General features: G+C 39.7%; 1 protein-coding gene across 2 annotated transcripts in view; it reads right to left on the bottom strand.

The window, feature by feature from the left end:
* Positions 1 to 2,788, bottom strand: part of cdin1 (CDAN1 interacting nuclease 1) — a 54,023-nt gene extending 51,235 nt beyond the window's left edge. The window contains exons 1-2 of one of the 2 annotated variants that reach the window (XM_034111684.2): positions 2,652 to 2,788; positions 2,238 to 2,372 (exon numbers count right to left, since the gene is read on the bottom strand). In XM_034111684.2, coding sequence (XP_033967575.1) covers positions 2,238 to 2,338 — 101 coding nt within the window. In that variant the 5' untranslated portion in view covers positions 2,339 to 2,372; positions 2,652 to 2,788. Of the gene's footprint in view, positions 1 to 2,237; positions 2,373 to 2,651 lie in introns of those variants that run through there. The other variant, XM_034111685.2, reaches the window with a different exon arrangement.
* Positions 2,789 to 24,649: the final 21,861 nt, after the last annotated feature.

Here is a 24,649-nt window from a genome sequence, read left to right as displayed (position 1 = left end):
TCAAAGTTAAAATGTTCCTCCCTTTAAGTCCAAAATTAATGGTAATGATTATTAAATGGTTTTGCACACAATGTAGCATTCAGATGTTTGAGGATCATGGCCATTCATACTACATACTCATCAATGGAAGTTAATGTTGCTTTTTTTTTTTTTTTTAATAGACTAATACCATTTAATAGCTAATAAAATATTATTAGAATTATGAAAATTAGTGATCGCTAAACAATGTCATTCATGAATGTTGACTGTTGCTATTTAAAAAGTTAACTTAAAAATACAATAAATTATATTTTATGTTATAATTAGCACTTAACAAACAATAAGTGTGTCTTCGAGCGCCCGAGGAAACTACTACAGGCTCTTTCATGACGCTGGTAGCCAACACATGAATCTGCACTTCACTCAACATAGCTAGCATCATTTGGAAATCGACCCAGTGCGATGTGAAATTATTTGATATTCAGGTACCCGTCTTTTTTATCTCTCCGAGCATTATAGTCAGAGAGATAGAGTGCAGGCTTGTCCACAACAAACCCCTAACCCCCCTACAACCCTCCTCCTGCCAGCCCCAGCCTGGCCAATATTTACGCAGTGGCAGGGCTCCCACACAGTCCGAGGGGACAGGAGGGGTGTGGGGCGGGGGTGGCTGACTGCCGTGCCTGAGCGCATGCTAAGAGATGATGGATGGCCTAGTCGATATGTTATGTCTTAAGAGCCTGATTTCCTGCCAGTCCAATCACTAACCCTCCAGAGCCCAGCTCAGCTGATTGGACAACCAGAATAATTTTGCAGGCTGTGAAAACACTGCTGGCGTGCCTGTCTGTCAGGCCCAGTGACGAGACTCAGGGTTTTAAAGAGCAGGAGTCTCCCCAAGACTGGTTATGGTGAATGAAATAATAACAATAACCAGCGAGACTAAACAAAAGAGCCAGCTCCTCCGGAAAGAGAGATCGTGCTGAATTATTGGAATGAAAACGCTCCAATGTTTTTCTTTAATTATTGCACCCACCAGTTCCACTTTATGAAAAACTGGTATTTGGACTGTTTGTTAAAGCCAGTTTGGATAAGAAAACCGAAAGGTGAAAGGAAACTCAAAATAAACATGAGAAGGAGCTCCTAGTGGTGGTGCCTAAACATACAGGATATTGAATGAACTTTATACGCATGACATATTCCGTAAAATGCTGACAGTGAGAATAAAGGCAAGATCAAGCTCTGCTGTGTCTCCTTTGGGGATCTGATACCTTCTTCTAGATTGGTGATTAGGGCACAATGGAAGTAGGAAGCTCCAAATACATACGACTTTGTAAGTGACCTCGAAGGGATCAGCCATGGTGTCCTGGTGGCCTTGGGGGATTACACATGTTAGGTTCAATAAAGTGAGGGCCCTCAGTGTCAAGGAGAAAGGCAAACACAACCATTAACCTCTCTCTTCGATTTCTGAAAGTAAAGGCGCTGCATGGCAAAACATTGGCTAATGCTGTGGTGGAAGCCTATAGAGAAACCTGTGTAGAATTAATTAGTGGTCATAAGGGGTGGATTAAATGGGGTAATACATATCTAACAGAAGATTTAAAAAAAAAAGAGACAGAGGAATAAATGATGGTATTATTGGGAGTCGATAGATGTTCAAGTCATCACTCAGTATTTAAATTTAAATTATTATCCAAACATTATTTTGGGCAATTTCGGACACTATTCATTGATGTACATTATAGAAAGTATGTTAAAAACACAAAACATTTACACATGTGAGGAAGCTCAAAGAGTTCAGTGCAGTGGTGGCATGTAAGTATAATTACTGTTAAAATGATATGCTACATTTGACTTCCACTCCATTACATTTTTAGTGGCAATATTTAGCTTTTTACTTCACTTCCTTTATCTGACAGCTTCAATAACTTGAAACCTCATAAACTGAAGAGTCAGATTATGAATGGAAAAAATATATAAATCAACTAATAAATAATATTTGTTATAGGTTAAGCTACCCAGCAGTATATTAAGTAATTCAAATTAACCCCACCCTTTACCAGCTGCAACATTAAAGTGATAAATGCACCAATAATTATAGTCCAATAATATATTATTCTGAAATGGGGCATTCTGCATGATGAGTTATTTAACTTTTGGTATACTTCTTTGTTTTGTGCTTTTACTTGAGTAGGGGTTAGGAATGCATGCATGCTATTTATAACAATGTATTGATACACTACTTCAGAAACCGGGCCACTTACTTTGGAAATCTTTCTTTCAGAATCTTCATACATTGACGGGTGGGTCTCAGCTGATCAGTCCATCTAACAATCTCCTTATATTCAGCTCGGGACAGCTTCATCTTCTTTGATTCGTATGACTTTGACTGTATGTATCTGTAAAACACATAGTGATCATTTGATTATCGGATGGTAATAGCAATATGATTTAGAAAGGGAAACGACGACAGGTGACTGGCAGCTGTCAAAAACAGCTGTACCTGCACTGCTAACCAAACATAGCTTTATGTTATGACTGGCGCTACACACGAAAAAACATCAACCCTACATACAACATTTCCTCACATCATCTAAAGACTGCAGGATGCCAATCCATGCAACACATTGTAAAAGATGATCTTGGTTAATAAATGTGTGTGTAAAAGGGTTGTTTACCAGCGATTCCAGCAGCCTGTTCACACTTCCCGATAGCAGCTTCCCGCTAGGAAGTTGAAGAGGTGACTTTTGTGTGAAGAGCCCTATGATTGGTCGATGCATCTGCGGAGCTGAGTATACCAGCATGTGATTGGTTGGTTGGTAGCACGGCGGAGTTCTGCTAAAACATGCTGCTGCTGCTGCTGCTGCTGCTCTGTTACTGCAGCTACGATTCTCCCCAAATGCAAGCAATACAAAGGCAGGTACTTGAAATATTTCGCCATAGTTACTCCTGCAAACTCGTTGACTGCTTTCCAGTCTCACAGGACAAAATAAAGGGAAATTCATGAAAATGCACCGACGTTGGTGGAATTTTTAGAAAGCGAGTGAAAGTTAAACAATTAGATGAACATAGGTGATCAGGGAGCACCTCGTTGAATGATTACATAGTATTGTTGAAATATTGACAACAATTTAAGTGCCAATAATCTAAGTTTAGAGCTAGTATTTTTCTGTTTTTGCATAGGCTACAGTTGGTTTTACTGATATGTTTAAAGACAGACACAAAATGGGCAGCCTACAGCCTGCTTTGGGCCTAACTAAACTTCAGTGTATGCTAATTATAATTCTGCCTCTTTTGTAAATATTTAAACAATTGCAAATCCAGACAGAAATTGCCTGTTAAAACAAAGTATAATCATTAATTTAATGTTATTGTGTTTCAGCTCCTAAATGCATTTACCATTTCGGATACAAAAATATTTGTCTCAGAATCAGTGTTGTGGTATGATTTTCTTTAAAAGAAAGTCTGCCAAATTCCACTGCAGGGACACGTCATTCATGTGTATATATTGTAGGTAGTTATTTGACTGTTTAGACTAGAGTATTGGTCTGGTATTTTCTTAATTATTTCCTTCATTCTGCAGGAATGTCTGTGGACCATCCCCAGCTGTGGGTCCCCAGAATCATCAACACCTTTCACCTCACCAAGGTAGTGCTTTAAATGCCCCTGGGAGAAATATGTAAATCAGGCCAAGGGTGATGATGGAGAGTACTGTAGAAAGAAATTGTAAAACATACAAGAACAATGTTTGATATAAAGGATAACCGTTTGCTTTGCTGATGGTTGTAACATTTATAATTTCAAAATTGCTGGTATTTTAATGGAAATAGCTATTCATGAAATGTGAAGAAAGATGGTCAATAGTCAATTAATGATTCATTTTGTTTCCTTTTTTCCCTCTGAACCATATGATTGCTTCTGTCTGGAGTGTTGATTTTACCATACTTAGATAGGACTACAATCTTTAAGACCTAATTTGTCAAATACATCCCTTGAGATCAATATCATTTTACAATGGCATTGTTGTGTAATTAGTCTCTGAACAGTGCTAAACCTCAGTCTACCCTAATAGATTTTCTCTTTAACATTCTCTCTTTGCAGATGAATGCAGAAAGGTCTCAGAGTAATTTATGGTGAGTTTTTAATTTCTCTTAATTTTGTATTCTCAATACAAAAATTATGACAAATTAGCCTTAAAATGTGAAAAATATCAACTTCATTTGGCATCATTGTCCGCTAGCCTGTGACTACATCAAACCTTTCTGTAAGTAAAACATTCTTTGACAACAACATTTGCTGGTCTTCTCCATTGTGAGTGAACAATGCATCGGTGAGCAGAAAGGCTCTACCTGACCTGTGGTGCATCAGAAAATAGAGCTCATTGTTGTTGGGCAGTGTTGTATGATGTCTGAGATGAGCTGAGGTCTCGGGCTGTGTGTTCACCGGCACAGTCCCTGGATCTGAAAGGGCTCAGTGCTCTGTGGTGGCTACAAAAGGGAGCTGTGTAGTGGGATTGGTATGGCCAGATAAGATCAGGGCCTCTGAGGAAGTCTGGTCTGATTGCTACAAAGGGCTGAGGTCAGGGGCAGGAGGAGCAGTTTACTCATCTAAGTATCAGAGGATCAGGGGGTTTGATGGGGAGCCGCGTGTGTAATAGGTATAAAAGGATCAGTGTAATGTGATGGTATAAAAAGATAAAAATCAGAGAAAGGGTTGGAAGGCAGTGTACTGTAATGGCCCAAAAAGCAAAGGGATCAGAGATTTTGTTGTGTGTAGGTGTCTATTTGTGTGTGTTTGTACTCCTGTGTGCACGCACACAAACACCCTTGCATTGGATCAGTTTGTGTGCATCTTTGATGGCTATGAGAGTCACAGTGGGCTGTGATGAGCTGAAGGAGAGCGGAAGGGATACAGGGAAAGGATGCAGGGAAAGGATGCAGGGGGAAAGACGAGTGCTTTGGAGGCTGCGTGTAAACAGGGCAGTGGTACACACAGTGCCGTTAACCAGCTGTGAAGCTAGCTCACAGTGGGAGATGAATTTACAAAGGATGTCTCTGATATCCAGGAGATGCTGCACTGATCTCTGCTCCACTGCTCTCGGCACACCATTGTAGTGCTAAGCACTGTGCCACTAATGGCACTTATATACCTTAATGCCTGGGAAACATTTACATTTTGCTTGCAGCAGAGTGTGTGTGTGTGTGTGTGTGTGTGTGTGTGTGTGTGTGTGTGTGTGTGTGTGTGTGTGTGTGTGTGTGTGTGTGTGTGTGTGTGTGTGTGTGTGTGTGTGTGTGTGTGTGTGTGTGTGTGTGTGTGTGTGTGTGTGTGTGTGTGTGTGTGTGTGTGTGTGTGTGTGTGTGTGTGTGTGTGTGTGTGTGTGTGTGTGTGTGTGTGTGTGTGTGTGTGTGTGTGTGTGTGTGTGTGTGTGTGTGTGTGTGTGTGTGTGAGAAATTGCTTTTTATCGACAACATCTTCAGCCGATGAATGTACGATTTTTGAGGTTGTGTAATTTCCTTTACTCATCATACAGTTTAAGGAAATTGCTAGCCCTTCCATGTCTGTCACATTAGTCCCTCCTTACCATATCCACTGATATTACTCACCATACACAGAGAGCGTTTTGTTACACTAGATCGTCAGCATTACTGTCATAATGTTTCTTCTTTTCCATTTGTGAAGTCAGTGACTTCACTCCTCTGCACTACAGAATTGCTCTCCAATCTTCAGGGAGTCTGGGATCTCAGCTCTAAAAATCACAGTTTAAACACGAGGCAAGCCATAACCAGGAAATGCCTGTAGTATTAGCAAGGTATCGGATTCATGCTTTCCCCCCTGAACAGCATGACTGCCCCTGCAAATCCCACATCCATATTTTACATCACGGGAGACAAGACACATGTGTTTCACCCTAGCTTTCAAAGCTGTTTCTTCCATTTATTTTATTATCCTTTTAATGAATTTAATTACAGGACATGTAATTAAATGCAATTGTGCTCACCCCCACAACACACACAAACACACACTCTCATGCCGACACACATGCACACATTTGGCAGTAAATTGCTCAAACAACATGTGCGATGAGAACAAATTTACTGGATTAACAGGGGATTGATAATATTTTGGGATTGTATTTCACTCTAAATGGCTGCACGCGGAAACAAAGGCTGCAGCCCAGGCTCATTAATCATAGTCAACGGGTGCAATTTGCATGTCCGAGGTGGCTGCACATGCTGCCGTTCGGCCTAGGTTGCTGGATCTGCCTCGATTTGGCCAGACTGTTAACGTTGCGTCAATCAAGGATAACCCAATAACAGTATGACAGAGGAAGAGGGATAAAAAACATTTTCTCCTCATTACCCAACGCTCCTTTCCCTGTCTGCCCAACCTATTTGAGTAAGCTCTAATTACACTGGCAAGAGGAAAAAATGAATAATTCAGTTTTATTTATTACTCAAATTATTCTTATTTGTTTTTTAAAACATAAATGTGTTAAAAATACTCTTAAATGTATAATTTAAGCCTATTGATACACTACATATAATAACTAATTAAAATGTGTTATATTTGGTTTGAATGATACATCACATAAAAGACTAGCCTTTTAGCCTTATAGACAATTTTTGAGAGAATAATCATTTTTATCTTTAAAGAAAAGTTTTTTGGTTCGTCTTTTTATCGGAGCCACACTAAGCCATTTTCGCTGCAGATAATTGGGTAGAGGCATGATGCAAGTTCAAAATGAGGCACAATTTCACAAAGCTGTAATCTCACCAGTGGCTCAATACACTGAATTCTAATTATCTCGTCATGAACTTTAAAAAAGAGGTAATTTTTTAATGGCTTTTTAACACCATACGAAGTGTGTGTGCATGCATGCATGTGTGTATGTGCATGAGATAGAAGTTGACACACGTATGCATGCGTGTGTGGGTTTTTGTGTGTCAGGCACGCACACACAGACACCCACCGTCACCACACACAGACATGTGAATGCGGCTTGTGTCTGGTGTAGCCTCTCTACCTAGCTCTGCTGCCGAGGCTCACGCTGTGCTCTCCCCCATCCCCTAATATCCTGGAGGCATTTTTCTCATTATCAAATATTGTTTGATGTCTTTGTTTCTTGATGATTAACCATGGTCACCAAACACTGGTCTGGATTGTTTAAAATTTAATTTTGGGGCTCTGAAGTACCTGCAGAGGGGCTGACTGGTGGGGACACACATATTTTATGTGTGCTATTTCTCATGCTGAAATGCAAGAGGACACACATTGAAAAACACAATAAATTCTGGAGGAGAATCATTAGTGGAATACTCGTGTTTTTTATGACCATTGTTATTCAACGCTGTATTGAGATGCAGTAAATTATTCTGTTTATTATGGCTTTATGGATTCAGTCCCATTTTCAGAATAATTATGTTGTCCCTCATTCTGCATAATAAAACTCCTCTCCTCATACTTTTTGTGTGTTTAAATATACATGTAAATGCTACATATATACACAGTAAATATTTATTTTTCACAGAACCAATTTATATATTTTTTTCAAAATGATCATTATTTGTGCATCTTTTGGATCTTATTCGTGTTTTGATTGTTCTGTCCATGTATATATTTCTGTGGTAATTTGAACATTATGAAGACAAACGTTGCCTTAGCAATCTAAGATTTATGACGGAATCGACATTGTAAGCAAACAAATAGGGAAACAACAATCTCCCCGAATGTCAGCATGTCAAAACTATATTGAATACTTGAAATATCTGTGTATCTGAGGCTGAATAGCAGCCATTGTATCGGTCTAATGATATTATCTTCTGAAATCTGGAGTGCAAGAAAAATGGCAGAAATGAGCGGTACCATTGTCTGCCCCATTTTATTTAAACAAATTGCAAGAGCAGAGAGACACAGGCTGAGGGAAAGAGCAAGCCAGGGAGAGGGAGACAGACAAAAAGGGAGAGAGAGCGCTCTGTAAATGAAAGGTTATGCGTCGTCCCATGTGTTTGTATTGTCAATAACTGGAGAAGGCTGTCAAGAAAGTGGGGAGATAAAGGTCAATAACTCAGGCAAATGTGTTTGTATTTGTACACTCCTGCTGATAGCATAGCAAACGTCAGGGCCTGTGTCTGACACCCTACAACAATAACACACATAGTGGGGCTAGCACTGGAATAGTCATTATTATTGTTGGTGCTGGAAATGAGAGGGAACCTCAGCACATGGCGGTGACAGCTGCCGCAGTGTCACTCAGACGTCACTCCATAATGAAACACGCCCGAGATCAGAAAAAGCGATGATAAAGTGTAAACATGAAGAGATAATGTTGCTGGATCGTTTTGATATTTGCCTTATTTCTTGTCTCTGAATAAATATGATCATTACCGCGTTTTTTATTAGAAGCACTCAAGAATAATTACGATTTTATTTATTTATTGCTAAAGATAAAGATTAAAAGATGTAATTATTATTTATTAATCTAGGATTTATTGCTTAGCAATTGTTTACTATTTGTGTTTGTTAAATAAATGTTGTAATTATGAATTTTAGCCTTATTTCCCAATTAAAATGGTTGGTTAAACATTTCTTATTTACCTGAAAGACAAATTGGAAAGTAAATAAAACGTGTGACACTTATTTTTGCGACACAAGGTTAAACTGTAATCTAAAAGCTTAATTTATTTTTCATGACTCCTATACAGTACGTGTGGAAGTGTTATTTTATTCCGGAGCCATTTAGTGTATCTCTCTGTGGCCTTGAGTGTAATAAATGTGCAATTAACAGACTTCACTAATTCATGAGGAACATTGTGAAACTAACGAAGGGCATAACTACTGTACAGACGCTGCTGTCATTGGTGGATATTGTTATTGTTCTGCTTTTAATTGCAGGAGGAGGAGGAGGAGGAGGAGGCATGTTTTCAATATACGTCCTTGGTTACCATAGCAAAAAAAAGAAACACTGGCTCCCTCTTGACAGTTATATCTAACGTCAGAGGTACGTGGAGGTGTTAACTTCTCTTGTTTAACCAGTTACCAAACAAATTACCCCTTTTAACGCACAACACAAAGAGAGCAGATATAAGTAGTAATGCCTCAAGTTACAGCGTGAAATCCTCTGGCCATTCATCTTGTTCTAAAGAAAAAAGTCCCTATATTTGTATGTCTCATTATCCCACAGGCTTCCTTTATTATAGCAAATATAATTTCTGCTATGTTGTTACCGTGGAATCTACATTCATTCCAGGGCTTCTTCCTCAAGGAAAATGCAATAATTAAGGTATAAATCATTTTAAGTAAATAAAGCATACTGCCCTCATTCTGTGCTTTAAGTATATTTAGGTGTTTACTTGAGAAGCTTAGGTTCTGTTGAATCATCAGCACACACGATTTGCAAACGTTGTCCTATTGTTGTGAGCAGATGAAGCAAAATGTACTTTTAGTAAGTGTGTAAAGTCCATAGGGGAAAGCGGATCCTCTCGCTGTCACCCTCTCCCCAGTCAGATTGTTTGTTGGTTGTGGAGCCTCGTAGTGGTTTACATTACATATGATTATGTAAATCTGGAGCTGTTTCTGTGCGTTATGGGCCAACGCATTGTCAAGATCTTTTCTAAAGCAGTCAAGTAGCTATTTCTGAATTATTTTATTATCTGAAAGTGCAACAAAGAAAGTCTTTTGTTCACTGTTTGCCGCACACACACTCACATAAACACACAGATACGCGCGCACTGCTGCTGCTGCCGTCCATGACTTACTACTGTCCCCTAGTGGTGCTGCACTCCATAGTCTCTCCCAACTCTCCATTTCCATCAACTTTCCACACTTCCATTCACCTGACTTCCCCCTGTCTTTGTCCCACTCCCCCTCTGTGTGTCCTCTCTGCCTTATCATGCTCAAACATTTAAAGGGCTGATTTGTGGTATTGTATGACAGAGAGCTCCAATTATGCAATGCTGTGTCCACAGTGGCTTTTCCCTTCAATGGAGGGCTCGAACAGTGTCAACAAAAACAGGAACCCTGATGTTTTGTGGCTATTGTGAGGCCAGATCCCGTGTCAATAAGGTATTGTTTCGTGAGAGTGCCACACCGAAACTGCAGTGAGAATGTTATCAGACCTGTGGAAATAGGGTGTGATTATAGTGCTAATATGTAAGTATGATTGTTTGGACAAGCCCAACACAAATGCACACAGAGAACAGCCTTGGAGACTTGTCACCTCTCCACACTGTTTTTCTTTCTTTGAAAGAAAAACCTTTTTGCATCTGTGACAGTTTTCATCTCATTCTATAATTACTTCTCCGTTATTTATTCTTTTAAGAATATTTTTAGTGAGGTCAAAAGAGTACTCTCTTATGTTTGCCACTGCTGAGCTGTTCCCTCGGATAATAGTATGCTTTTTGTTTTCCTTTCCTGATCACTGTTATCCCAGCCCTAATTGGTGTGATAACCTGGAACCGTGCTAATAAACAGTAGGGCAAAAGGGTCAGTCTCCACTGGCGGTGCACGGACACACACAGTCAAGTCACTCATGTCAAATTACCAATTATACAGGTTATAGAGGATGGCACCTCCGTCTCCAGTGCCCCGTCCCTCCTGGGATAGCTCTCCAACGAGAGGGCTATCACTCAAACCCAAACCACATTCATTCATTAGCCTGTTAAGATGGGCATCAATTATTCATTAAGAAGGTGGCCAGTGGATTATTTCTGTCAGCACCAGGCTTATTGTATCAAAGGTTGATTATGGCTTGGTTGATTTAGTATGCACTTCTGTCTGTGTGATCAGTCAAACATTCTGCAATAATACATTTAAAACCTCACTTAAAACAATTTTTTGTATTCAGTTAGAATTGTTGAAAACTTCTGTATCTGCATGATCTTAATAACTTTTTTATACTGAGTGTACTCACTCACTGGGGCCGTCTGGATGTATGAGTAAAATATTCTCACAACCTTTCCTTTATTCTTCCTGTCCTTCCTTAACAATCTTGTGCTCACCTCCTTTTCCTTTCTCCTTTCTCCATGGCATCATCTTCAAGATTCACACTCGCACTACTCTGTAAAATCTTTTTATTAGAATGTTAAGAAGTCCTGTGGGGATTTTTTTAGAGAAACTCTCTGAGAGAGGAACTAGTAAAATAGTCGTGCTAAACTGGAGGACTGACAAAGCCTTGGCCTAGACAGCATGTATTAATACAGTCCATTGTTTTACTACGTGCAAATTCCACCAGACTGAAATAGTTCATTACATCATGCATGATATCATTGAAATAGTACTTAAAACATTTCAAATATTCCTTATATTATGTTGTCCATACACAAAGGGGATTGTTTAATGTGTGCATGTTCCTAGTATATCTTTTTTAAAACAGCCCTACCATAAAAACAGTGTGTCGGTGCAACATCCTTTTATAAAACACTTTTAGAATAAAGAATACTTTTCTTTCCTTTGACCCGAGTAACGTGTGAGGTGACATGTATGCAAAGGTTGTGTGTGAGGCAATGTTTTAGCAAATACAGATGGAGTGTTTAGGAGATTAGCATTCTGTTACAACACTAGCAGCACACTTGAGTTTCATGTTTGCAGGGCTTTTCGATGACAAATTTGACCTCCGACTTCAGAAAAGTTGTTTAAAACAGCAGATAGCATTCAGGGAAGCAGATATGACATGTAAATATACACCAGGTAAACAATTCGTGCCTTGTTTTTATCAAAGAACATTTTTGTACACTTTTGTTTGACTTTCCTTGGCTTATTTACTGAGTTTAAAAGTGTGTGTATTTTATCTATTGGTCATAGAATTCTTTTAACTTGGCTTTCATAGAAACGTTATTTAAATACAAAAAGAATACTAGTGGAAGTCCACATATTGTCCTGCTATTTTTAGAAAGTAGTGCTATTTACAGACTTGGCTCGTACAGTATGCACGCATTGCTACGGTATAAACACACACGCAGTAAAACATCATGTGTTCAGAACACTAGATCACTCCTCTTGGTGTATTTTACCCTGACCTTTCCTCCCATTACCCACCCCTGCAAGTGTTAAAACAATACTTAAGTGTCATGTTGTCGCACAGTGTCACCACTTTATATATATGTTTGAAAAATTCATCGTAGGAAAAAAAATCAAGGGTGTGTCGCTGTTTTCGGAGTCGTAATGAAGGATAAACATCGTGACGAGGTGACGGAGCGCAGACCTTGGACTTTGAGCCACAGCAGGCTCGTACATGAGATGCAATGACAGCCCTTAGAGATGGTGGGGAAATTAATTCTTGCTCAGTGTAAAGAAACTATTCATAACAGCTTTGCGAGAAAAAACATGAACAATTTCTCATATGGATCAAAGTGGCCATCTGGTTAAATTCACACAGGCCATATACTGTGTTCCTGCAGCTCCTTTACTACTCTCGGTGGATTTGCTTAATTTTCTGTCTTCCTTTTTCCCTCAGGTTTGTGCAGCACTTGCAGAGTGAGACTCTCTCAAGAATGTGTCTAATTTAGTGGCTAAGAGGCAGATTTATACCTGTGCTAGTTATGGAGAAGGTTGCTCCCTCGAGAAGCCCAATGACTGTTTACGGGCAGCCCGACAATGCCTTAGCAGATGATGAAGCACCTGCCAGAGTTCCCCCATGTCTGTTCCATCCCTTTTTCTATGTCTGCTCGCCTCCCTTCTTCTCACTTTCTTTCTTCTTTCACTCTTCCTTCCCCCTTTCTTACTCAGACTTCTCCCCTTCCTGTCTCCTGCCCCTTTCTTTCCTTTTCTCAGCAGACACATCTCCTTCAGTTACCATGGAGTTGGGCATTTTACAACCATTCCCACTGCTCTCCCCAGAGTGAGCCCATCTACTTACTCCGTCTGCCGCTGAGAATACGAAGGTTTTCGTCTCCATATCCCTCTACCATTCCTCCTCTCTCCCTCCCTCTTCACACACATGCTGGATAGACAAATTGTCAGCAACACACACACACCGGCGAACAGAACTGTGGTCAGGTTTTGTTTATGACAGGGAAAGGCAATATCGAGATTGTTTCAGAGTAGTGTCATCACGTGAAATGTATCGCTGTCAGGAGTATGTTTTATATGTCTGAGCCCTTGGCTGAAGCCATTTTGGGAAACAGAAAATATATCATATGACCTCCTCTGGTATAAAAGTAAACTATCAGCTGTAAATCCGATACACAACTACAGCAGTGTGTGTGGTGAGGTGGGGAAGTGAGTTCTCTATGACATGAAGCTCACTAGTAAAATGAAGATCAGCTGTTTTTTTCATTAAATTATAATAAAGATGTTTTAGAATTTCAGAAATATTGTGATCAATATATTGATGTGTATGAAACTAGAACTGGTATAGATTTCACTCAGTAAAATATTTTTTTCAGAAACCTTTAGTTTCTGTTATGCGTTCTGATGTGTGTTTCAATCTGGCTTTGCAGCCCCTAAGGTGAATAAAAAACAAAATAGACACCATGCATTTCATTTTTCCGTACTGTGATTTCTGTTCTTTCACTACTAGTATATTTAATATAATTATTTGTATTTAACTAACATAACATAACCTTTACCTTTTCTCTGTTACTTGAGAAAGGTCAAACGAACAACTTGAAAACCAGAAATGAAGAACAATTATTCTGCCAGCTCCTTTATTTTAACTTTCAAAGTTGTTGTTTTCTTAAATTGAAAGGGATTCTAATTTTAGCTGCCTTTGAGTTTATTTTTCCTGCAGTAAAAACTAGTAAAGTTTTTATATGATATACCTCCAATCGCATGATTAATGTCAATTCTTATATGTCTTTTAAGTATTTTAATAATGGAGTGTTGACCAATGCATGGGCAACAGTGCTGTAGTTCCATTTCCTCCTCCTCTTGATATCCAGCCTGCATTATACTCAATGGGCCGTGACTCGTTAATGTATGTGGTATGATGCTGCACCTGTAATTAAGTGTCAGTTTATAAACACACAAACACTAATAGTACCCAGAGCTTTTCTGGGCGAGCCCGGTGATGGCAATAGCCCATCCATCAATGTCCCTAATGAGGCTCCATATAGACAAGTCAGTGGAGGCTTCCTGGGCCGTTCAGTCTTATTTTTCATGCTCACTATGATAACCACCTAAATCCCTGGTAAGATGATATCAGCCAAGTGTGTGTGTGTGTGTGTGTGTGTGTGTGTGTGTGTGTGTGTGTGTGTGTGTGTGTGTGTGTGTGTGTGTGTGTGTGTGTGTGTGTGTGTGTGTGTGTGTGTGTGTGTGTGTGTGTGTGTGTGTGTGTGTGTGTGTGTGTGTGTGTGTGTGTGTGTGTGTGTGTGTGTGTGTGTGTGTGTGTGTGTGTGTGTGTGTGTGTGTGTGTGTGTGTGTGTGTGTGTGTGTGTGTGTGTGTGTGTGTGTTCAAAGTTCCCATTACCCTCACTGTCATTTTAGTGTTGGTGATGTTAATCAAAACCAACACCATTAAGTGTGAGGTGGTTAATATGGCTTCTGTTTTCAATGTCGCCATTAATAATACGACGTAGGGAGGCCAACTTGAGGAGCTAATGAGGTGTCACAGGTCATTTAGACCAATCAGAAGCCACCACAGGACATTAGCTAAACAAAGGCCTTGGCTTTGATACAGTATGCTACTGGGACAACAACGCAGCATGTCACGGAGAATGTCGTTTGAGCAACAATAACACTTATTAAGCCGGGACAAGCTGACACCAAAACAAGGAGCTCCTTCTCTTCTCTTTCTGGTGATCTTGTTTATTTATGGTCTCAGCAAACCCAACATTCCCCACTGAAGTTCTTATGCAGCTTATGAGTGATAATCCTCTTCCTGTTTATTTGAATTAAATATCTCACATGTCTCTCTCTCTTTTTCTTTTAGGCTGAAGCATCAAACAACGCAGAATGTGGTCATCATGTTTAGCTAGCGGATAGATCTACAGTTTCAGAAACCGAGGCCCTTTCGCCACGGGACAGATTTCATGCTTCCGGATCATCGCTGCACCACGACTGACACGAGGTTTGGACTGGGTCTGGGATCCTGCGGGGGTGAAAGGAGGTTCTCAGAATAATATTTACAGTATCACTGGGCGTGCTGATGATTTATCTGGGGGACTTATGATAGCAGAGATCAGTGTTCCTGATGGGTAATGTGTCCTTAAACAGTATGTGTCTGCCTTGGTGTGACATTTATGTGAAAATAAGTTAAGAACACTTACATAAAACTACAGTCACTAAGTACTTGCAAGAACATCAGTCAAATAAGGCAAGTAAGTTTTAAATTATTTGTTGAATATTGAAAATATTGTATTCAGATGACTTAACTTTACAAAAGTTTTGGAAAAAAAAACCTTGAGTTTATAAAACGCTCATCATAATTTCCTAAAGCGCAAACATCAACAAAAAACAAGGAAATCTGAAAATCATATTTTAAAAGCTTTGTCCAGAGAACATTTGGAGAAACGTTTTACTGGAATCACAAAACCCTTCCACTGGTTGAAATATAAAGTCATGTTTGTTTTATAATAGTTCCATAAAGAATAACTGTTAGTTTTCTTGGTATTGAACATGACGTGCACCTCTCTCCTATAAGCCATCATATTTTATACCTTTTTTGGAAGTACTTATGGATAAGTGTGCTTTAATGTCACAATGCGGAGAGACCTGTCTTGAAATACTTTCACACTCCTTGATATTTGTTCTGAGTGTCAGTATGAAAGCAGCCCGATCAGTGTGTCAGCGGGTAATCACAGAGGAAGTGACGTCTGACAACTATGGCCTGCCACTGTGGTTGGTTCTTTAAGAGCCAAAGGAGGTGGCCACGTCTCGGCGCTAATGGAGGAGGATAAAATGGCCATGTCACTCCTGTCAACGTATTATGTTTTAAACCTAGACAGTTGTTGTCGCGCTTGCAGGCCCATAATTTTATGCCATTAAAAGTGCCAAGTGGGAAAGAGTGAGGGAGGGAGGTGGGCTTGGAAATGAAAGCAGTTGTGAGGGGGGGGTTCTACCTCTTGTTCCCTTCATGCTTGATTCCCTGCCACTTTTGTGCTGAAAACTTTTGGCATTTCTTGAAAGCATAAAGACTAGTTGGAGCTTTAAAGTTATCATAAAGTCAATCATGTTGGCTTGACTTACCCGGCAATCTCTGTCAGTTAGTCCCCTCTCAGCCGCTACTCTGTGTGTGTGTGTGTGTGTGTGTGTGTGTGTGTGTGTGTGTGTGTGTGTGTGTGTGTGTGTGTGTGTGTGTGTGTGTGTGTGTGTGTGTGTGTGTGTGTGTGTGTGTGTGTGTGTGTGTGTGTGTGTGTGTGTGTGTGTGTGTGTGTGTGTGTGTGTGTGTGTGTGTGTGTGTGTGTGTGTGTGTGTGTGTGTGTGTGTGTGTGTGTGTGTGTGTGTGTGTGTGTGTGTGTGTGTGTGTTCAATTGTTGACAAAAAGAAAACTGTGTAAAAGAACAGATTTTTTATTTTGATAGAAAACATTATGTTGAAACTTTTAAAAGCAGAGGCATAAAACAAACGGTGGAAATTATAATGCCCTGCAGGTTCAAGCAACTTTTACACTTCTTTATGAATTGCCTCTAATCGAAAAATGTTGGCGGGAATTACTGTCACTTGCTGTCACTTGTTCCGATTTGTATGCATGACAACCTTTTTCATCTCAAATAATACTAGACCCCACAAGGTCTTTACATTATGGGCAAACATTTGCAATTATGATGAACTCCGCCAGCTTATCTCAAAAGGAACAGGTTCTTACTGATGGACAAGTAGACATTTTAATGAAATAAACGGCTTTGAGCTGATAAAATAAAGATTGCTCCACCTTAGGGCACACTCAAATTAAATTATCAAGATGAGTGCATGCATGCTGCTCACATTAACTCAGGTATGGTAACCGCATTATCACATAGCACTTGTTTTATAAAGTATAGAAATGGTGAATCTACTGCTGTACACAGTGCATAACACATGCTAAAAGTCTGTTGTTCTCAGCTCTTTCCTGCGTGGCTTAACGCCTCACAGATTCACTTTTACTCCATTCACAGGGACAAGCTAATGTTCAAACCATGTGTTGTCCCTAGAGGCTAAGCCAGTGGACACTGTGATGCATGCAGTTTTATGCGAGAAGTCAAACTTGGGCCCGATGGCTTGTCAGAAGCCTGTGGAAGGAGCCCAGAGTCCTTTGCCTTAAAACAATGTTGGTCTTGGGGTGAGAGGGACTGTGACTGGCAATGAGAAACACCTGTGCTGGGGTGAGCAGCCGGGCAGTATGCTGGGGGGGGGGGGAGTTACCACTGTTCGAAGAGGAAGGGAAGGCTGGAGGGAGGTATTGGAAAAGCCACTACATCCTCACTGTAACTGCTGAGAAGTGGAGGACTAAGGAAATTAGTTATTTCTTTATCATTGCCCCTAATATTTTTACACGATTGTGCTGCAGTCAAGATCCCACACCAGAGGCTCAACCTGAAAGACCATGTATGTAAAATAATGTGTTTAAGCAGGCATATAGTACATGTACATTAGCTGATATTCAAAATCTGGGAATGGGGATGCTGCAAACTAAAAAGCATAAATATTTTTGCTGCATCTCCCTACAGTATTTCTGTGCTGATACTATCCACTCTCCCAAATGTTCTGATGTCAGAAATATAAACAAAGGCATTATTTTCCCCTTGCATCATATTTGAGTAAAGATTTGGCTCCGCTGTGACAATCGTAGGACTTGGATTTAGTTTCTCTCTTTATGTATCAGTGGATCCAGGACTAACTACAGTCATTTAGAAAAACTGCAATGCTTCTACCATCCATAAGCCCGTGGCAGCATTTCAGACAATCTCTACACGGAGAATAATGGCAGTTTTTATCTTCACTTGATATGTATTCTGACTTTTTGTTGGCTCGCATGGCTTTAAAACATTAAGAGTAGAACCTTTTTAACCTCTTAGCTATCTCAACAATTCACAAAAGTAGTTTTTTGGTTCAAACTTTTAATAAAGAGTTAACATTCATGTCACAGTCTTAAAAAGGCCTGCTGATATATACATGTACCAATACAACATTTTTCATTTCTTCATAGTAACGAAAACGGTTAAATGCATAAAGGCGATGCAGGCATGTCAGTTTTATTGGTATTTAAATAATACCCAGCTATGAAAAAGTGTGCTAAGAGTAAAAACATGCACATCCCAAATGAAACAAAGAACTCACATTTTACAGCCAAACATCTAACCCAGCTGTAAATCCATCAGCCTCTCCTCAGCGGCCCAGCGCTCCCCCCTCAAGTCAGGTTGATCATTCCATCTCCTGTTTCTCTATCCTGAGGTGCCTGCTGTCAATTTATCAGACTCTTCCTTTTAATTTCATACTTTCCACAGTGTAAGCATCCATCTCCGCTGTCTGCAGCACCGTTAGAGGGTTCAGAGCATAGCGCTGTGAAACAGGCTGATGTGTAGCCTGCAACTGACAGGGAGGAGCGCGTTTGCGATGGAGTAATGATCCCTCTAAAAATAAAAAAATAAAACCATATACTGTGCACACAGTTTGCTTGTGTATATTTTCTGTATGTCAGTCTACATCGAGTGGTCTCTAGTATTCGTGGTTATTAAATGTTGATGATATTTTTCTGCAGACGTTTGAATCGGAATTCCAAAACAGTGAATTTAGCAATGTGTGCTTCAGAGAGAATTAGTAATGTGCGGATAATATTCCCTGATTTGAGTTATATACTAAAGTTAAAGTATACTATGTTACAGGGAAACCAGTTGTATAAAACCTGAAACACTATGTGAGCAGTATAATACATAGTTATTTAAATATATACTGTATGTACACTACAGTATTATTGCTCACATCTGGAGATTTTACAGTATCATCTTGAATGCTATAGTGTATTTTAGTAATCAAGCATGTCATCAGTATATTATGATCAAATAATGACAATATTGAACTGCATTTGCTTCATTGCTCTTCCTGTGACACACATCTAGAATTTGAAAAAGTCGATTTGTACAAGGTTTGACACATAAAATATGATAAAGTTAAATCTTAATTTAGTAGACACAAACCTTCTTTTCATAGTCCTCTCCTCATCTCCTCTTTCCTGATTGTCTCCCTCTCTACGTCTAACAAAATTAATTACTGTATGTTTTATTTCATGAAGGTGTCAGGATGAAATGATGAATGGCTTGTAATATCAAAAGATTAAAGACACAATGCAATGAAGGACGCGGCTGCTTACACTGTGACAGTGCTTACATGCAGACACATGTACACACACGGCAGGCACACACAGTCTCTGGGGACTTTGGTATCTGGTTTCATATTTGATATTAACTTACTGGGGGAGCGAGTATGGCCACAATGTCATTACCACTGGTAGAGGGCTATAATAGAAGTGAACTTTTCAAAAGGTCCTTATAATTGCAGCCTGTGTCTTCCTGGTAAAATTCCATATTGATATGTACACTGGTCGTCTCATTACGGCCACAGATGAAAAAGAGCATTTCAGCGTTCTTTAATGAGCGCTGTACCAGTGAAGGTCATGTTAATGGGGTTCAACTTGCGAATGGGAGCCAGAGGTAATATTCTAATGAGAAAGAGCCACTCTAGTAATTCTGTAATTGCACCCATGGATGCCATTTTATTGTTGCCTGTGCAGTGCTGTTGAAGTCCGTTGTTGTCATTTGCAATATTGCCTGTCCTCTCTGGTTTGGTTTGGTGGTCCAGTCTAAGCTCAGTACGCAAACACGCACACATGCTCTTATTAACATATTTCAAATCCACTTCACACACCGTCCAGTGCTTATTGGAAGCTACAGTTTATTCATTGCTTACTTATGGGTGGTGGGACATCAGAACCACCTAGCATAAAGGATGAATATTAACCACAGTATGCAGCAGTGTGGCAGAGCAAGGACAGAAGGAATGTTTTTGTGATGTGCATTTGTGCATGCGTTGGCAGTGTTCGTCTGTGCATGTGTTTATTTTGAGTTTGCCTTAGAGCATGTGTGTCCAAAGAGTAAAATAAGAAACAATCTTTATGCCTAAGGCTGTTTTTTAGCCTCCCGAATCTCAGTAAATCCCTTAGAATAACATAAACGTTTGCATATTACAGTTGTATCGTGGAGTTCCTGTGGATTAAATATTTGTATTTGCAAGAACTGTACATTTAGATTCATATTTAGAATATCAAGAGTAGTCCACCAATTTACCATTGCACTTATATAACATTTAACTTATGATGGACTATTTAAAAAAGATGTCAAAATGTATGAAGAAGAACCAGAGAAATCAGCTTTCTTATTCCATGCATTTTACTTACTTGTCAATTTGTAAAATAAGTTCCCCTTTAAGAAAATATAGTAACATTCCAGATTCTGTGAGGAGAACAGAGAAGAAGTAGACTGAAGTATATCTGATGCTGAATGTCATTTCCTCTGCTAAACTGTTTTCCTTGAGTTGAGTAACTGTCCCACTGAGCAATGCTGACAAGACGAATGGACGGACAGACGGCACGTGGCGACCATCTGCGGTTGCTAGGTGGCCTTTCCTCCATAACAACTCTCACATTAGCTCTAAACTCAGATGAGAAACAGAGCCATGTGTACTGTACCTCTGCTACCACCCATGTTTACATGTATAATTCTGCTCAAATAGTGAAATTGCAGGGCTGCAAAGGGTTAATGGCTTGAGACATTCATAATTTCTGCAAAAACACTGAGTGATTTAATCTTAGTTGAACAGTAAATAGGTTTTGTAATACGTAGATTTTGATTAGCATTGTTAAGAGGCCAGCTCCAAATGATTCATGTTGATAGAAGCACAAGTTCGAGTGTCATTCCTCTGATAGAAAGATTGGGTGAAAAAGAGGTGAAAACAGTTAAACATAAACTAAAACAGGCTTGTCCCCTCCCTTCTCCTCTGCACTATTATTCCGTCTCTCTAGGTCATGTCAGTTTAAACAGGATCCTCAAATATTTTCACCATGACTTGTATGCACATGGGAGATGCACAACAGAACTAGAGGTTAAAGATCATACAGCTTTTTCCCTTTTAGGACCCAAAAATAATGTTCAAAGTCACGAATCATCAACATTCCACTTCCTATTCCAAACTGCTTCAATTCAAGGGAATGATGAAAAAGATGTAACCTTAGCTTATAGAGTGAAAAGCTTAGGGGCATATACTCTTTGGGGATTTAAAATTAGCAATTTGTCAAACTTCATTTAAAGCACTGAAGTGTAGATGGATTTCTGTCTGCTCTGCCTTTGACTGACTAAAATAGGAGAACCTGCTCCATGTGATTCAGGCGTCTGTGTAAAAGTATAAGGGTGTTTTAAAGGTGATAAAAAAACGGCAAGGCAGTGAATATCATCTTGTAGATAAGACAGCCACCCAGCTTTCCACAGGCTACATCCGTTTTATTGCATCTGGCAGCGAATTAAGGCACGTGTGGGGAAAAAAAGGACGATTGAAAATGAAACCCGGGGCTAAGACCGCATTCAGCCTGACTGCTTTCTTCCCTCAACACTGACATTAGGCTTTGATTCTCACATGAGATCCTCTGATGATGATGATGAACCATAAAAAATGATATAGCTCAATAAAAGTACAAAAGGCGCCAGTTCATAAAGAGGACCTGAGGGCCATGTTAGGTTTGGTCCGTGCCAATGCATTTCTTCTCCCTCTGCTGGCTTTTAGAGATGATTACCTTGGATATTTATGGATGAAACATTTTTTGATTTGAGGTAGTAAGTGTGGCTGAATGTTTGTGTCTGCTAGGTATTTCGAGGCTGTGCATATCCAATAGAGTGTTGCCAATACTAAAGAGCTATGACCTCTTATCTGTTCGACACTGGGATAATGGAGTGTTGTTGTCATCACTGTCATCATAAATACCAGTGGAAAAAAACCTAATCCAATAAATGACTGGTGACAGAATTGGAAAACCAACTGATATTGACACACAGTTGGAAAGGACACATGAGATGGTTGTTGGAGTTTTCTTTGTCACCTTGAATGTCCACATTGAATTCAGTCAAAGTCTAAAACATATAGATGGGTCACATGCCGGCATATATCATAATGAGACAATGCCAATACATTGAGTTTTGTGTCAATACATGGTGAAAGATCAACTTATATCTGCAGCCAAGAAATAGGCAACATATCGGGCCTCTCCTCTCCTCTCCTCCCCTCCTCTCCTCTCCTCTCTTTCCACATTGATTCTTGTATCCTCTCCTCTCTATTGAAAGAGTGCAGACTGGAGCAGGCAGGCTCTAGTGAGCACCAGCTCCCTCCTCTTCAGGCAGCGTGTGATGTGACTTGAGCCGTGTGATCTCCATGAGAGAGAACCCTGATGCATACAGGAAATAATCAGGGCAACACAGGCAGGGTTCAGAGGAATGCAAATATTTTCAGAGTGCTTAAAAAACAATACCACACACACCGCCAAATACTAACCCCCCCTCCCCCCACACTCACCCTCTCTAACACACACACACACACACACACACACACACACACACACACACACACACACACACACACACACACACACACACACACACACACACACACACACACACACACACACACACACACACATTTAACCACAATACATACCCACACATACATCACACAACAGAGGAACACAAAATAAACAACCAGCCCCCTGACAAAACTCTCCCCAAGTGCATTTGCATAAAACATTAAGCTTAACAAAATGATTACACCTGACAAGTTGAGTTGGAGGAAGAACATCGCCGGTGGCAGCCAGTTACTTGCAGATCCTGCAATCATTCTCTCGTCAAGCAACTGTTTCATGGCCGCCTTTGTGGGCTCTGTCATGCCGCCGCATCGTGATTAATCCTTCCCTTTTGTTTTTCTATTCTCCCTTCCACCCCTCTCAGTCCCTCCCACAAATCCAATAAGTTGCCCTTAAATCAGGTTACCCTGCACCTTGCAGATAGGAGTATTGTGATGGATATGCCAAAATGCATGCCAGGCAGCCTGCTTTTGTGCAGAAGCCCTGTGAAATTGTACTGCTGTGATTCTGCATTATGGTGCTAAGTGTTTGTCTTGTAATGCAATTAAATGTGCATGTAAGCCGCCCCCACACTCCCCAAACTATTGTGTGCTGTATTTAATAATTTTATATACGCTCTTTTGTGACATTGCCATTTAACCCGAGGTAAAATAGAATAATTTAGAGGAGTATTAAAAGAATAACTTTAGAGTGTTTGCCATAGAGAACATAAGCTGGATCATTTTTGAAAAAAAAGATGACAATCAAAACATTAATATCCTTCTCACTCTTATAAGCCTGCTGAAAATTCCTTGCTCTGAATACTTTGCTGAAGGATAGCTCGCAGATAAAGAAAGAGAGAGATTATTGCCTCCTTTCATTTCTGCCCCCCTGGCAGAGGTAGGTATGGTAATATGGTTTTTGAATATTTGCAAGCATAAACTTAAGAAATGAGTGCTGATAAGGAGTGACAGCAACAGAGGCAGCAGAGATCTTCAGCATGACAGGCGATGTCAAAAACCCCGGTGACGCTGTCACTGTGACAAACTTTTCAAAAGAACAATGCACACACACACACCGTTATTGAAGTGAGCTGCTGCAAGCCTCTGACAGTGTTGTCCCAGCAGTTAAAAAATGGAAACATCACCTAATTATGCACGCCATATTTTCCCTCTGAATAGCTAAGCCTACAAACTTTCAACGTATGTCAATATACTTTGCAGAGCGCCTGGGTGCACCGACACATTGGTAAAATGAAATATTTATAGATGAGGTTCATGCTTTGTAATAATAATACATTCAGAACAAATTCTAATGAAATATTGAAACTGTTAATTCAAAAGTATTATTTAAGGGATGTGGGGAAATAAACATTATTTGAACCCTGGCCTGCACTCTTTTTGCTCTGAACCTGACATTAAATTCCACAATAGCAGGTGTGTGAATGACATGCAGTTTATTTTATTGAGTTGTACTCTTCTTTTAGTCTTAGCTGCACTTTTATTAGTAACTCTGCAGACTCTATCAAGTCTGTGAGAAGCCGCGAGGATCATTACTTTAAAAAAGAACCAGCTGGCCCATTGTTTAGGCTCTGCCAGCTGTGTCTATTTTCATAACCCATTTTTCCTTTGTTCTATTACACCTCCCTATAAAAGTACAGAGACAGAAAGACTGAGTTGTATTTCACCATTTTCTTGAACTCTTACCCTTATGATATCCCAATGCTCTACTCCTAACCATTTTTTAGTCAATTTATTAAACATGTCAGAAACAAAAACATACAACAATAATATATTTCTTTTTTTTCTTTTTTTTCCTCACTCAAATTAATAATTATAACAAAATAGCAAAAACAACAATAATTCTCAAATAGTGTCTGTCATGTTCAACAGGGGCAAGAAGAAGCTTAAAAAAAAACTGTTCTGGTCCTACCCCCTCTAGCATATATTTTTCTTATAAATAAAATATTAGGTCATCGTCATCAGCGACATGTTTGTCTTGTTAATTTATTTGCTTTTTGTTAGAAAGAAATTACTTTTACAATTACAAGAAATCCCAACAAATGGGATTGTACAGGTCCTGTTCATAACCATTAATGATTTGGCTACTAAATAATACTTTCAGTTTAGATAGACTTAATATTTCAGTGCATCGTTACAGTTATTC

Source organism: Pseudochaenichthys georgianus, chromosome 22 (assembly GCF_902827115.2).
Source record: "Pseudochaenichthys georgianus chromosome 22, fPseGeo1.2, whole genome shotgun sequence".
Lineage (NCBI taxonomy): Eukaryota > Metazoa > Chordata > Actinopteri > Perciformes > Channichthyidae > Pseudochaenichthys > Pseudochaenichthys georgianus.
Note: the sequence above shows the minus strand (reverse complement) of the source record. Positions and strands in the feature narration are given on the sequence as shown.